The sequence below is a fragment of the Eurypyga helias genome, unplaced genomic scaffold, assembly GCF_000690775.1.
Source record: "Eurypyga helias isolate BGI_N326 unplaced genomic scaffold, ASM69077v1 scaffold42408, whole genome shotgun sequence".
Taxonomy (NCBI): domain Eukaryota; kingdom Metazoa; phylum Chordata; class Aves; order Eurypygiformes; family Eurypygidae; genus Eurypyga; species Eurypyga helias.
Window position 1 is genome coordinate 257 of NW_010265785.1, and position 13201 is coordinate 13457.

Genomic DNA, 13201 nt, shown 5'->3' on the forward strand with positions numbered 1-13201 from the left:
GGTCTGTGGGGCGCAGGTTCCCTGGGAGGGGATGAGGTGGTGGTTGGGCCATGCGCAAGTTCTCCTTGATGTAGCTTCCCCTGTTCTATTATTTTTCTTAATGTTTGGGTACAGGCCTGCTATTTTCAGCGTCTTCTGGCACTCGGTGATTAATTATTTGCTCCCGTCCTCCTGGGTTTTTTTGGTTAATATCGACAGGAAACGCCTTTGCTGTAGTTACCACTGGTCCTTTATGTTTATACACGGCTGAAGAGCGTAGCTTTAGTCTCTTCCAAAACTGCCGTGGCCCGGTGACATACTAAGGCGTTTGTCTCATAATTGAGTTGAAAAACTAATAAGAGTAGTTACCAAACTCCATGTGGCTTGTTTTTTGTTGGTTTTTTTTTTTTCCCCAAAAAGTTGTTATGTAATCTTGAGTGAGTAAAAAAAAACCCAACCCTATAAAGTGATAAAACTTTCCAAAGTTGACTTTTAAGTATAGTACTTAAGGTACTTAAATACTTTATAGTGTTTAATTTGGTATTTTAAGATCTTGTCTGGAAAATTTGACCAGTGGGGAAATAGAACAAGAGGGCCGTAAACTTCTGGAGAAAATTCCTTTTTTTTTTTTTTTTTTTTTTTAATGAGGCTTTTGCAGTTTCTATAACTTAACCGGTTAAGAATAAGATAAATTTTCTTGTAAAAGGACTTGAAGAATTATGGGCCTGTAGTTTTGCACCTAGATTACAGGCACTGTGTTTGAGGTACCTCTCAAGTAGTAGGTGAGGGGCTCGTTCGGTCATACTGAGAGCCTCTGGCCATCTGTGAAGTGAGAACTGTCTCGCAGAAGTCTCTTAGATGTTTTTTTCTGCTGCCTGTGTTTTTGTAGAGCTGAGAGGTTTCTCTAAGGTGCACTGTACACAAGGGCATTAATGAGCAGCAGTGTGTATAAATAATGAGACTGGTAGCCTTGGAAGATGTGGCAGTAGCCTCGCTTTCAGTTGTGTACTCTGTTTAAAAGCACAGTTAACTTAGACTGTTAGCTGGTATTTTCCTTATCCTTCTCAATTAACTTTGAAACGTAAATTTATAGAAATCTCAAAATTCTTTTGAAACTTCTAGCAGAGCCTTTTGGAAACTAGATGAAGGCAGGTACTGAGTAGGAGGGGGGAAGTGTAGATAAGTAGATTAAAGATAGATGTGGAATGCTAGGGGTTATGATGGCTAAGATCACAAATAGGGGAGTCAGTTCTTGCTCTTGTATAGTTTTCAGGACGGTGGGTGGTGGATCAGCAGTATTCACAGTGTCAGGGAGACTATATATAGTTGAAGCTCAGCTGCAGATGCAAGCTGAAGTGGTCAGTGCTCTTGTCCTTATGCTGGTGTGGGTTTTTTATTGGTATGTATATATATACACTGTATATTAGTATACCATGTGAATGGAGAAGTGAACAGCTGCTTTCTCTCTCTTAAAGAGTTTTTTGCTATAGAGGTATCTTTGTACAGGTTCAGATTAGTAAAGAATTGGGCAGACTAAACAGCAGTGGCTGAAATATAAATCCAAATTTTTATTTTTAGCATGTTACGAAGGAAGCCTACCACTGATACATAATATATGAACGACAGTCTGTAAGATCTGTTGTGGTTTAATAAAAACTGGCTGCTTTGTTTTCAAAGTAATTTATATAAATCGGCATTTGAGAGGTTTTTACATGTTCGGTTTGCAAATAAAACTGCAGCTGGTAGAAAACCATGCAAGTTTGAGTCCTCTGCTATGCTAAAATATCTTAATGAATATAATTTCTGGGCCAGCTTATGTCCTTGGTGAAATCTGCAGCAGCAGCACAATGTTTAAAGGGTTTGATGATGACTGCCATTTACCTGACCAGAGTGAGAGTCCCGTGAATCTATAAAGGCATTAATGAAAGCACATTCACCTTTTCAGTGTGTACTTTGCCCATGCTGTTCCTTTCGCTGCATTGTACACCAGTTGTACACATTTACTTCTCCCAGCACTGAATCCCAAAGTGGTCTTGACTGCTCTACACAAGAAAAGTTTCTGGGTTTAGTCCTCCTAGATCAAGGCTTGGAAGGGATGGAGGGAGCATCTTGGGTTTTGTCATCTAAGAAAAATGTAGTACAGGAGTTTTTGGGACAGGTGGGTGTGACCTGACAAATACACATTTGTGCATAGAGATACTATTTAAGTTTTTTTCCTTATTCAAAAGTTAGGTAACACTAATAAAATATCTCTCATGTCATTTGTCTTCAGAATTCATTCTTCACTTAAAAATGCTCTGGGGATTTTGTTCTGTGCCTCAGTAATGCCCTAACTTGTGAGGTGTCTTAGATCTGTTGGGACAGTCTTGACCTCAAGTAATCTTAGTTATGTATATGTTAAAAGGTAGTTGACCTGCAAACAACACTGTTTAGATGAAGCTGGATTGGAGTTTCATCTTATTGTTGGTCTCAAAATTGCACGGAAAAAGTAAAGTACAGTCTAATGTAGTGGGAGAGGTAAATGTTACTATGTATTAGTTCGCTTTAATGAAGTCTTGAAAAATCAAACTATGCAATGACACAGTTCATTGCAAGTTTATCAAGCTATTGCCTAACTAATAATGGGATGGCTACTCACAAGATTGTCTTTACAGAAAATAATTTTGTGTGTCTCCAGAGGAAGTACTGCATTTTTCTTCTTGGTTTTCAGTCCTAAGTTTTTGGGTTTTAAACATTCTGTCTTTGTGTGTAGGGTAGTGACACAGAACGAGATGGAGTAGCCCCAGAAAAGTCTTCTCCAGAAAGAGAGAAGAAAAAGGAACAATCAGATGCCTCTAGTTCTCCCAGAACATCAAAACATCATTATTCAAGATCACGCTCACGGTCAAGGGAAAGAAGGCGGAAGTCAGGTATGGTCTTCATGTCAGTAAAGTTGCTTAAATAACGTTCTGCTATATGCTTGTAGAACTGAAATTTTTTAAAGCTGTTTTGGAGAAAATACACAGACGTAGCTTGAGTAACTTGTTAGAATTGGGAAAAACTGAAGCTACGAATTTTGATTTTGTACCTTAAATGTGTTATATTGAAACTTTTAAATTTTAATAGTAGAAGTGCTAATGATAAAGATCTTGTCAGTGTTTAGGGCATGGGGGCCAGGGGGGACAACACCAAACAGAAACCCATACTACTTTGTCTGCATTCTAATTGGATATGCTTAGGCTGGGATACTTTTGCATGGTTCTAACAAAAATACTGTTACCTGGCTGAGGAATGTGACTGGAGTATGACATAGACTAGTTTTTCACTGTCACGGCTTAAATGCAGACAAAGAACTGGTAATAACAGGTAGAGTTTGCTCTCTGCAGTAGCTACTCGAATAGTGTGGTTTGTTTTCTAAATCCCTATTGGGGGTGGAATAACTGAAAGAACTAGAAAGATTATAGTCAGCTGATCTCCTTGGTAAAAAACAATAAATGTTTTCTTCTCCAGATACTGAAGGAAGAAAACACAGAAGCCGGAGCAGAAGCAAAGAGGTAATTAATACTTTGTAGCGTTTAGGTAATTGTACAATACATCTTAAAAAGTATCTTGTAGTAGTGCACATATGTGTAAACATATATAAATGACTTTATGGTAAGTACAAGAAATTTGAAACTTTAAGCTTAAAAATGGATATGGAGATCCTTTCATAGTGAAGCATGATTGCAGCCATCATGTTGACAGGTAATAGTTCTATAGAAAAATGCTTTCAGAAACTAGTAACTTTTTTTTTTTCTGTGTGTGTGGAAGCAGCCAAAAGAAAAAATTCATGTGGAGAAGTAGAATGGTTTTCTTGATGACTTTTCACAGAGCTTCCATTAACCAAAAGCCTTGAGTGGCTTTATTCCTGGCCAGTGTTCAGGACTTTCAGTGATACATACCCATCTATTTAAGTATATTAAAAATAATTCCCCACCTGACTGAGCTCTGTTTATTGTGTCCTTTAATTGTAAAGACACTCACAGCTTGACATACAAGCTGAGTCAGCTGGAAACATGACAGTAGCAGCAAAGATTTGAGGGCTGTCTTTTTTTTTTTTAATATGTTTGTGTATATATAGGGGAATGAGAAGAGACAGCATCAATTAATACTTTGAAAATAACTGGTTTACACACCAGAGAAGAGATGAAACAAGCAAACCAGCATCATCCAAGTAATCACAAAGACGCTTAAGCCATGTGGGGCAATAGCAGGCTCGGTCAGATGAGGGACTTTCTTTTAACCTGGGTCAGGAACTTCTCCTTTCATTCCAATGGAAGCTCTGTTTAAAAAAGGAGGAAAAGAGAAAAAGAAAGGGAAAAAAAAAAAGGAAAACAAAAATAATCTAGGAGAGTATTTGTGAAATTGAATATATTGTTTAGCTCACATGATAACATTTCTATAATAAATCATACTCAGCGTGCTAATGCGCGAAGAGACTGAACTGAAGACGCTGCAGACTCAGATAGCAAAATTATAAGCCTACTTCATGATAAGGTAACTATTAGTCATTCAAACTCCTATTTCCCTTAAAAATATCTTAAATCCGTTATGGGATATAATGGTGGTTTATTACTGTGTACCTGGAAGACATGATTTAAAAAAAAATCTTTTTAATGTTTAAAACCAAAAAAAAGTCCTCGCTTAAACTGATGTCCAGTGTTTTGCCATGCTGTTGGGTCTAATCTTACGTTTTGTTTAGCAGTTTCTAAGTTTCACGGAGTGAACAGATGAGGAACCACATAGTAGATTTACTGTTACTAATTTGCAAGATCAAGCTCTTTGTCTGTAGACTAAATACTGATATATCGGTAATTCTTCTTAATATGTATATCAGAAGAACTACTTACATAAATATAGAACTAAAATTAACGTATGGGTAACATCTCAAACTTCAGGTGTGTTTTTATGTGACTGATTATTTAAGGAGTTAATAAAATACTGTAAAAGCAGGAAAAAATCTAACATTGTATACTTGAAGAACTATAATGAAATATATTTATAAATGGATACATATCAATAAGGAGTTAGAAAAGCTTGGATAAATGGCTATAAGTTAATTATAGCATCTTCTCCAGATATTTCTTTTGACAGAGAGTAATGATTATGGGAAAGGTTTTATGAGTAGTTAGATTTAAGATAAGCAAAAAAGACCTCAAGAATTGGGTTTTAGTCTAAAATTAATGTTTTGTGCTTAAATTCTGATGAGAAACAAAACATTACTTAAACATAAGACTTAAGCGGGCTATGCTTTTGTGCTAGAAGGATTTCAAAATAAACTAGGTATATTGAGAAAAGGTGTTGATGTCATGACTTAGTCTCTAAGGAAAACACTGGCAAAAATCAAGCCTGACCTTGCTAAGTATTTTTGGCAATGCGGCTATAAAAAGGAATCTTTTTTTAAGAGGCACCGCAGGAAGAAATTGCAGTATAGTGGAGCAGTATATCTTTAATTTAAAATTACTGTGGGAGGTCTGAGAGTGATGCATGTTGGTTTTAAATACTAAAACTGGGATGCCAACCATGTAACTTAACTACTTTGCTTTTTCAAAACTGTTAGAAGTTACTGGCTGACAAGAGTTCTGCTCTAAAAATTAGTTACCTAATGATGGATAAAAAATAGTTTTAGTTTTAAAAGCAAAATAGTCTGCAACTATATATGGATTTTAGTAACTTTCTACATGGTAGGCTTAGGCAAATATTAAATATTCACTGTAAATGTGAGCTTGTGTGCATATGCATATTCATAAATTGCCAGGTACTTAACAGATAAGTACTTAACTACGTGTTTGGAATGGAAACATTGACTGCGAATGGCCGTTGGTTTTGTTAACAATGGTGTGAACTCTGACATGGAAACACTGTAAAGATACCTTGATGGATGCTTTAGAAATCCTTTAGACAGTGGGGAGGAGGGAAAAGGGGGGAGAAAATCATAGTGTACATTTGCAAGTTGGGATAGTTGGTGGCATTAGGTAAAATAGCCATCACTGATGATTGAGTCACACTCCTAAGGTTACTAATGTTGCATCACAACTTATCATTTTTTATCTTCTGATGCCCATACTAACTCTCTTTGTTGCACTATTTTCCTGAAAGAACCAACTTCTTCTTAAAACAGGCAAGAAGACATGAATCCAAAGAGAAGTCCTCCAAGAAGCACAAATCTGAAGACCACAATGACAAAGAACATTCTTCTGACAAGGGAAGAGATAGCCTAAATTCATCTGAAAATGGTGAGGATAGACATAAACGCAAAGAGAGAAAATCATCAAGAGGGAGGAGTCATTCAAGATCCAGGTCTCGTGAAAGGTAAGTTGTTTTACGTGATTATTCTTTAATTGTATTTGCAAAAGCAGCCTTTGGAATTTGTGTAGACTTCTCAAGTGCAGCTAAACTATGTTACTGACCTACTTTAAAGTGTCAGTTCATGTTGTATGTTTCAGTTTTCATTGGGTAGGGCATTTGCTGCTACTTGGGGTTGGGGGGTCAGGTTGGTTCTGAGTAAAAGTACAAAATATCTAAGACTTTTGACTTTTTATAGGTGATTTGACTCGTGTTTATAATTAGCATACAGAGTATAGAAAATGTATAAACAGTGTGTATTAAATGTTCCGTGTTGTCAGTGACAGGAAAGAATGAGGTATGAATGAGGTTCAACAAGGCCAAGTGCTGAGTCCTGCACTCTGGTCACAACAACCCCCTGCAGTGGTACAGGCTTGGGGACAAGTGGCTGGAAAGCTGCCTGTCAGAAAAGGACCTGGGGGTGTTGGGCGACAGACAGCTGAATATGAGCCGGCAGCGTGCCCAGGTGGCCAAGAAGGCCAGTGGTATCCTGGCCTGCATCAGGAACAGTGTGGTCAGCAGGACCAGGGCAGGGATTGTCCCTCTGTAGTTGCACCAGAGGAGGTTTAGATTGGAGATTGGGAAAAATTTATTCACCGAAAAGGTTGTTGATCGTTGGAATGGGCAGCTCAGGGAGGTGAGGGAGTCACCATCCCTGGAGGTATTTAAAATAGGTGTAGATGTGGTGCTTAGGGACATGGTTTAGTGGTGGACTTGGCAGTGCTGGGTTAATGGTTGGACTTGATCATCCTAAAGCTCTGCGGTTCTATTATTCTGTGCTAAATCAAGAGCTTACCCAGAGACAATGCTGTCCAAGCCTCCTTGCACAATAGACCACCTAGGGTGCTCTGGTGTTAGGAGACTTGCTTGGGACAAACAGCCTGCTGCCAGTGGAACTCTTTGGCTGGCTCTGCTGAGGGATCTGTAGCAAGCATGATAGCAAGGAAAAAGCTTCAGGTAATAATATGTTGAGGGACTACGTGTGACTCAAACTGAAATTTGTGCATCTTCCCCTAAGTTACTGGAATATCATGGGGAGAGTTTTGTTGCCTTGAACTTAAGACTCCTGGATCAGATTAGTTTGGCTGTGTATTTGTTTTGAGGTGTACACTTTAAATGAACAACTGAAAATAGCTATGGTGATGAGTATGTTTGTTTATGTAAACTGTCTTGTGGCTGGTGGTAGTGGTTCCTTTTCCATTTCATCTCCTAGTCTTACAACTTAAACTGCTCCAGCCATGAATTCTTCCATGTGTAGTTTGCAGTCTGCCCACCCCGCCCAGTGCATTTTGCCCTGTGGTGACAATCTGTATGTAAGTCCTTAAGCTGAAGCTGAATTTAAACATGAGAATATATGTAAGAATTTGGGACGTGTGTTTCAGACGCCATCGTAGTAGAAGTCGTGATAGGAAAAAATCCCGATCTCGCAGCAGAGAGAGAAAACGACGTTTAAGATCTCGTTCTAGATCAAGATCTAGACACAGGCATAGAAGTAGAAGTAAAAGCAGAACTAGGAGTAGAAGCAGGTAAGTGTTGACTTCCTCGTACACTTCGTGGTGGTGGTTGGGTGAATGTTCTGTGGCATGCTGATGTGTAGAAGAATGTTGGGTTTGCCAATTAATGTCAGTTCAGTGAAACTAAGTATGCTTTGCTTTTTCTCAGCTGTGTTGATACAGTGGGTTAAGGACTGGGTAGTGTGCACACACTTACAGAAACATTTGTCCTAGACAGCTTAAGTGTCTCATTCTCAGCTTTTCGTAGCATGACTTCTTAGCAATTAGAAATGCTTAGCTAGTTATTTTGTGGGTATCATATATACCATCATTTTGGAACTTCTGACTGATAAAGTAGAAGGAAAGTGAATAATATTGTGAGTAGTGATGATTACTGCAGTTCAAGCTCTTTTTGGTTTCCTATACTACAACTGAATTTACTATTTTAAATGGAATATTTAAATTATTTTTAAGTAGGAAAAAATGAAGAATAAGATACAACTAACCCTTTCCTGTGTTGATACAAGAGTAGTGTGCTGGCAAAGCACAGCACTACTGTTGTATTTACCTCTCTTTGTTTGTGTATGTATCATAGAAGGGAAGTTTAACAGGAAATCAGTCTGTCACGCTGATCAGAAGCTAATCCTGATCAGCTCCACAAAGGCTATTTTCAAAATTTCCCTGTGTGTGAGGTAGCACCGTTAGTGTAGCATCGAGGTGAATTTTGAGTCATATGGACTATTTCTGATCTGAATTTATTATTCTGTTAGTCAATTCACAACTCCCTTTTTGTGAAGTTCAACATGAGAAAGTTTATCATGTTAATTTTTCTTCCTGTATGGAGTGCTTTCGTTTCTTCCTTAAATTCTAGAAGCACAGATGAAACACTGTAGCTACACACGTGCTGGCTTATTCTGGGTCTGTTTGACAGAACTGAGATCTGTACCTCACCTGGAACATGTTAGAGCTGAGGTTTTCATCACTGTACAGGAGTGAATGTTTTCCAGTACTGTTGAATCATTTGGTATTTTGGTGTAGAGTTCTATTTGTATGTGTCACTTTTGCATTCTTAATGCTGTGCAGGATTTTCTGAACGAGCAAGCAGAAATACAACTTAACAACTAGTACAACTCTGATTTTTTTCCCCGCATACCTGTTTAAAGTAAAACAAGTAGTTTGAATGCAAATCGGTGTCCCTTCAGAGCTCCAAAGAAAGTGTTGCCAGTGTTCCAGTTAATTTAGTAATATTTTCATTAGATTATTTTAAATTGCATATTTAAAGGGTGTAGAAGTTGGTTATGACTACTCACCATTATGGTGGATCATTGGAGACTTAAGAATCTAGCTCATTCATGTAATACTACGACGACAGTTGTGAAACTTAAGAAGACTTATCTTTCTGAAGAACTAGTTGAAGTACGTGGTTTGTGTCATATTTTATTTTGGTATGCACTTTCTACCGAACTTTCAGCTGGGGTGAGTAGAGCTGGGTCTTCAGCTGGTATCTGTTACTTACCTGTAATGGTGTTTAAGCCGTCTTCAGCATGACGTATGTGTAAGCCTTCAGTTACCCCTTATTTCCAGTTATAGATGATGTGCACTTACTGTTTCTAAAAGTCACTTTGAACATTTTGTGTTTAATGGCTCTATGGAAACTTCACATCCCAGAATAATTTTTTTGCTTCTGCAGTGGAGTTCAAATTACCTGAACAGCAGATGTGGAAGACAAAGTAAGGGATAGTCATAGCTTAGGAATGTCTTCAACTGGAAACATGCCTTCTTGGATAGTGGTAGCAAGAATCCATTTCTTTTGAGTACTGTTTTTGTCTCACAAATCCTAGAGGAGGAAAGCAACTGGGGCTTTGTCTTTTTTTAAACAGTAGCTAGTAAACTTCATCAAGTTACAGGCTCAGGTGAAGCCTTTGGAAAGAGAATTTATGGGGCAAGACTCAAGGAAACCTCTTCACAAGCCAGATAAACATGGATGTGGAAACCTGTTAAAACTCAACTGTGAAATTAATTCCTTCCTTCATGAAATACAATATTTGTGTTAAAGTTAACAGGCTATGACAGAAGCATCTGTAAATAGTGGAGCTTGACCTTCTCTTGATGGTTCTTTACATAATCTCAAACTCATGTTTTCAAGTGATCTGTCCTCACTAGCATTTAAACTAATCCTTTTGTCCTGTGAGTGTGTAGACCCTCCCGGCAGTTCTTATGTGGCGTTGCTCTGATTAAATGCTAGGTGACACCATCTGCTTGTTTCAAATGGAAATACTTCCGTACAAAAGCTCAAATATTTATTTCCTTGATGTTTACCAGTGCAATAAGGCATCAGACCAAAGACAAGACCAAACTACAATAGTCAGCCCGGGAAAAATGAAGGTATCTTTGAAACATGCATTACATCTTATCTAAGGAATGCAGATTTGTCACTTCCCAGTGCCTGAATCTGCATCTTGTCATCTGCTATGAAAAGATAAGTCTCACCTCCTTTGTATTCTACCAGATTTGTCATGTAAACAAGGATCACTTTTTGTAACCTCAGCCTCCATTTCATGATGTTTGTGGATGCTGCCCAAGTTACAAACAGAAGAAACAGACTGTCAGAGTGCCATTTAAAGTGGCTGTTGTCAAGTTAGCTGTTATGTCTAATGGTTGATGATAACATTTAAGTATAAAATTGAGGCATCTTAGTGTATCTCAACTTACCGTTTATGGCAAATCTGGGAAAAAATGTGAGTGGTATCCCCTGTAATTTAAACTTGGTTGGATGCTTCCAGTATCTGTGACTACTTTGATTAACACATTAGTGTCAGAGGCTTAAACAGGGATAAACCCTTATCTCTTGTAACATAGATATTAATGATCCTGCTGAGAAATACTGCTAATTGTACTTCATTCGTGTGTTTTGAGGGTCTGTTGCTTATGGGACTAGGTGTATATGTCATAACAGCAGCTTATATTTGGGAGGAGGTGGGGAGAACTGAACTGAATATTTTGGTATTTTGCTTAAAAATGTATTTTATCTGGGTTCTTCTCAGGTTGTCAGGCTCCAGATAATGCATGCTTCCTACTTCTCTGCACAGCACCGTCCGCTCAAGAGCAAAGCCGAGACAAATCACGTTTGTTTAGACCAAGCCCCCCACTTAGCTTGATAGCCTCCCTCTAGCAGTTGTCCAAAGCACATTTAGTGGAGGGTATGCAGAGGGGAGAGAAATAGTAATTTCCCCAAGTACTGTTCCAGTTTTTAAATTGGCCTTCTTCTAAATGCTCGCTTTTACAGAATTTTAGTGCTGTGAGGTCTTTCAAGGTTTTAAAGCATTCTTGTAACACGGTCCGTTTTACAGTTCTCTTGCAATTGACTTTACCCAACGTTCTGCGAGCGTGTTTTTCTTGTCAGGTTTTAGAATGAATCTCTAGAGCAGAGCTATTTGTTCCAACCACTAAGTATAAGAGGGTAAATGAATACCCAGAATTACACATTGTTACATCTTGTAGTTGGAAATCTTCAGTTTTAGCTCTTTGCTGTTACAAGGCAAGTGTGAGTGTTGCACTGTTGTAGTATAATCTCTGTGAAAGCTGTTCTTGAGACCCCTCACAGAGTGGCTTTTCAGTTGTGATCAAATACTTTATGAAATGTCAAGGTATATATGTAGCTTTATTGTTTTAGCAACTCTGTTGAATTTGGTTACAGGGAGAGAAAGAAAAGAATTGAGAAGCCCCGAAGGTTCAGAAAAAAACGGAGTCCAAGTCCTCCACCTTTTCGGGGACGAAATACAGCTATGGATGCACAGGAAGCATTAGCCAGAAGGTCAGAAATTGTTATTTTAATGATACGTGACATAAATAAGCTGCTGCTGTTGGTTTTGCATGTCTAAATAGTTATTCTTATGTACTTTCTTCTAGACTGGAAAGAGCAAAGAAACTGCAAGAACAGAGAGAGAAAGAAATGGTTGAAAAACAGAAGCAACAGGAAATGGCTGCAGGTAATCCACCTATATTGCATTAATTCCTAAACAATAGTGTGAGTAGAAGCTATTGTGGACTTGCGTGATGCCTGTTACAGTCCCGTCCAACAGATGTGCAGGTTGTCTTTGTAAGTGAAATTGTTAACTTGGTCCATATATAAGAACCATAACCAGAACACATTTCAAAAAGACCCAGCAAACACAAAACCCCAACAATACCTTGGCAGGATTTCTTATCGCTTACTGAGTTAACGCCTTGGTAACAAAAATGTTGTATGGTCGGCTGGTAAATGATTTTGTGGTGGTTATTGGACCCTTCCTTTATGGATCATTAAGCAAGAGTTTGAACGCTGTTGCCAGCTCGGGTATTGTGAAGCAGAGGTACATTAGTTTCACGTTTAGTTCTGGTTTGTGGAAAGGACTGAAGACTACTCTCTTAATTTACAAATGACATGTATGTTATCGTGCATTTGTTACTAGACATTTTCAGCTTATTTCTGATGAAGGGAAGTGTTTGGGGTTTTGATACTGGGGTTTTTTTCCTCAGAAAGTCTAAACTCATTGTCTAATAGCAAGTTATCTATCTTCATCAGCGGCTGCAGCCACCGGAGGTTCCGTTATTAATGTTGCTGCTCTTCTGGCATCGGGAACACAAGTAACTCCTCAAATAGCGATGGCAGCTCAGATGGCAGCACTACAAGCAAAAGCACTGGCAGAGACTGGAATAGCTGTACCTAGCTATTACAACCCAGCAGCAGTGAATCCAATGAAATTTGCTGAGCAAGAGAAAAAGCGGAAGATGCTTTGGCAAGGCAAAAAGGAAGGGGTAACGTTGTCCTTTCTTACTTTCATAAAACTGGTTTGGAAACATCTTGCACTCAGACAGGTTAAGGATGTGTATTGTTATTAGCAGCAAAGTTACTTTCATACATGTTACAAAATTTCCCTGTTAGCAGCTAAAACTTTGAGAGAGGGGACTAAGGTAACTTCAGTGACAAGTGTTTGTGACACAAGCCTTAGGAAAATCCCTAATGTCATAAAACTGAAGAGGTATAATTGGATCTAAGTGTTATTTTTGTCAGTTTGCCTACGACTTGAAACTAAATGTCAAATATAGATGGTCTGTTTTTACTGAAAAGAATGGCTGAGCTATAGAAACAATAACTGACCACTCCTTTCTGTGACCCTAGACATTTTTCATTTCATATCCTGTCTAATTCCAGACTTCAAAAACAAGTCTGCCAACCTTGCGGGTAGCTTTTCAGGAGTGGAGTAATGCATTACTAACACTAAGAAAAGATAGAAATACAAATAAGCCTTCAAACCTTTATCCTCTGTCAAATAAATGCTCTTGCAGTTAACGCAGTGTAGGCCACCAATCATAGAATCATAGAA

At 38.3% G+C, this 13201-nt stretch overlaps 1 protein-coding gene across 1 annotated transcript; it reads left to right on the plus strand.

Moving 5' to 3' along the window:
• Positions 1–2731: 2731 nt before the first annotated feature.
• Positions 2732–12632, plus strand: RSRC2 (arginine/serine-rich coiled-coil 2; the record flags this gene model as incomplete). The annotated part of the gene is made up of 7 exons (XM_010156856.1): positions 2732–2888; positions 3469–3512; positions 6119–6309; positions 7725–7868; positions 11533–11649; positions 11745–11824; positions 12400–12632. Coding segments are annotated over 7 exons (966 nt in total), but the record flags the coding sequence as incomplete, so codon positions are not given.
• Positions 12633–13201: the final 569 nt, after the last annotated feature.